Below are 2,732 nucleotides of genomic sequence, written 5' to 3'. Positions count from 1 at the left end.
CTTAGGCCGAATCATATGCTCCCATGACATCCAATGAACCTTGCGGTGATCTTCCTCATCACCCCACCAGAAGTTTCTGATCATCTTCTCGTACTTATCGCAAAAACCTTTGGATAATAGAAAGACACCCATGGTGAAGCAAGGGAGTGCCTGCACAACCGATTTGACATGAACTTCTTTAGCATCATATGCCATGTATTTCTCTGACCAATCACTGCATCTTTTCCTGAATCTATGCATGATTGGCTGGAAGTTGTCATCTTTCATTCTTCCTTCTGGAGTTAGTAGTCCTAAGTACTTACTCTCAAAAGATGATGATACCACTCCCAGGGTCTCTTTTATATTATCCCTAACTTCCTCAGGGCACTGCTCGCTAAAAAGAAAAGAACACTTACTTTCACTCAGCAACTGGCCCGTGCATCTCTGGAACGTGGATAAAACCCTTTTCATTGTAACAGCTTCCTCCACCGTGGCCTTGAAGAAAATCAAACTATCATCAGCAAACAAGAGGTTTGAAATGCCGGGGCTATTTCTAGCAATTTTGATGGGTGTCAGGTTTCCCGCCTCGGTCTCCTTCTTCATGAGTGTCACTAGGCCATCGGCCACAAAAAGAAAGAGATAAGGGCTAAGTGGGTCACCTTGCCGTAAACCTCTTGACGGAATAAAAGGTTCCAGTAACTCCCCATTACATCTGACTGAATACCTGACCGACCGGACACAGTGCATAATCCAGGAAATCCATTTCAGATCAAAACCAGTTTTTTGCAGGACCCCCTCCAAGAAGTTCCAGTCCACTCTATCATACGCTTTCGCTAAGTCAAGTTTATACGCACAGTGGGTATTGTGTCTGCTGACGCTGTGTTGGATCTTATGAAAACACTCAAAGGCAATGGTAGCATTATCTGTAATCAACCATCCAGGGATAAACGCACTTTGCGTCTCAGAAATTATATCATCCAAAAAAGGCCGGAGGCGATTGACGAGGCACTTGGATATCACTTTATAAATGACATTGCATAAACTAATTGGCCAATAATCCTTTAAAGACTGAGGGTCCTTTCCTTTTGGGATGAGGACGATCACTGTATCATTAATCCCTTCCGGCAATGTCTCTCTCTCAAAAAATCCAACACTCCATTTATGACGTCTTCTCTCAACATATTCCAATTCCGCTGGTAAAACCGGGCGGGGAACCCATCTGGTCCCGACGCTTTGAGCGGGCCTATCTGGAAGAGCGAGTCACTGATCTCCTCCACCGTGAACGCTCTTGTTAATCTGCTGTTTATGTTGTCCGTGACCCTCTTTTCAACCAGGTCCAGTAACTCATGTGGTTCCACATCTCTCTCTCTCTCTTGTAAAGATTCTGGAAAAACTCCCTTATCATTTCTCTGACCACTTTGCTATCTTCCTTCCAGACACCGCTGCTGTCCTTTAGCTTAGTAATCTCGTTTTTCTTTTTCCTCCAAGTAGCTTTCCTTTGGAACCATTTTGTGTTGCGATCTCCTTCACGTAAATAGGTAGCTCTAGATCTTTGTCTCCACATAAGCTCTTCCCTGAGCAGCACCTCGTCAAGTTCCTCTGAACATTTCTGAATTTCTCTATCTCGCATAGGTGAATAAGGGGATCTTCATAGGATACTGAGTTTGTTTCTGAGTTCTGCAGTTTTCTTAATTACTGATCCAAAATCCCTATCACTACTATTCTGGTCATGCTTTATCTAGTATTTCTGTTAATAAAATCATTCGGTAAATTGCTCATATTTCCAACAATCAATCAGTTTCCAAAAGCCAATTTTCAAAAACTGGAGGGATCCAAACATGGCCTTAAGCTAACTTCAACTCTCAGTTCCGTGCAATCTTCACATGGACGGGGCAAATCATTGGTCTAAAGTCAAAGATTTGAGTCGGCCATGTATGCCAACGTATATTCAGATTCCCTATTAAACAACTGAAGTACGTACTGAATAGTGGGCAACTGGAACATGTTTACTTGAGAGCCAATCTACCTATAATTTTCAGCTGGCAGATGTTGACTCCTCGATAGACGGTAGCTCGCAGTCAACGGTCGACAACCACTCTTAATTAAGAGCTCAGCTAATCCACAATATATACATTGTCTAACCTCAGCAGATCAGAGCGCCATCCTCCCGTTAATCGAACCCAAACACTTACTTGTCTTTCTCCGGCCATGGCCACCGCCGCGGTCCTCATCCTGCTCGCATCGCTCCTCCCGGCGCTAGCCGCCGGAACCGATAGCAGCTCGTCCGCCTCTGACTACGGCTTGGCCCTCAAGCCTAGTCACAAGTGCGGCGTCGTCCTGCCCGTCGCCGTGGGCACCTACGACATGGGCACGTACGCTCCGGGCAGCGCGTACGAGGCCACCCTGCGCCATCTCGTCGCCACCATTCCCGCCATGGCGAATGCGGAATCCAGCGGCTCCTCTTATTACAGGGAGTCCTGCCGCGACGGTGCCGGCGCGTGCGGGCGCTCATACGTCGACGACGCCGGCGAGAGCCCCAATCGGATTGTGGCCTCCGGCTACTGCTCATGGCACCGGGACGTCAAGTCGCCGGACTGCGGCGCTTGCATCGCGCTGGCCTTCGAGGAGGCGCAGAGGCTGTGCCCGTTCCAGAGGATGGCTGAGGCCGCGGTTGACGGCGGCGCGTGCAACTGCAGCGCACACTTCCACGACTACGACATCATGGAGCAGTTCCAGCACGGCGACCCCAGTAG

At 48.1% G+C, this 2,732-nt stretch overlaps 1 protein-coding gene across 2 annotated transcripts in view; it reads left to right on the top strand.

Annotated features, from left to right (window-relative positions):
- Positions 1-2,131: 2,131 nt before the first annotated feature.
- LOC119270003 overlaps positions 2,132-2,732 on the top strand; it is a 3,249-nt gene continuing 2,648 nt past the window's right edge. Inside the window, exon 1 of one of the 2 annotated variants that reach the window (XM_037551946.1) lies at positions 2,132-2,728. In XM_037551946.1, the coding sequence (XP_037407843.1) occupies positions 2,188-2,728 (541 nt within the window). In that variant the 5' untranslated portion in view covers positions 2,132-2,187. Of the gene's footprint in view, position 2,732 lies in introns of both variants that reach the window. The other variant, XM_037551945.1, reaches the window with a different exon arrangement.

The sequence above is a fragment of the Triticum dicoccoides genome, chromosome 3A (genome assembly GCF_002162155.2).
Source record: "Triticum dicoccoides isolate Atlit2015 ecotype Zavitan chromosome 3A, WEW_v2.0, whole genome shotgun sequence".
Lineage (NCBI taxonomy): Eukaryota > Viridiplantae > Streptophyta > Magnoliopsida > Poales > Poaceae > Triticum > Triticum dicoccoides.
The sequence above is the reverse complement of the archived record's forward strand: the minus strand, read 5'-3'. Positions and strand labels throughout refer to the sequence as shown.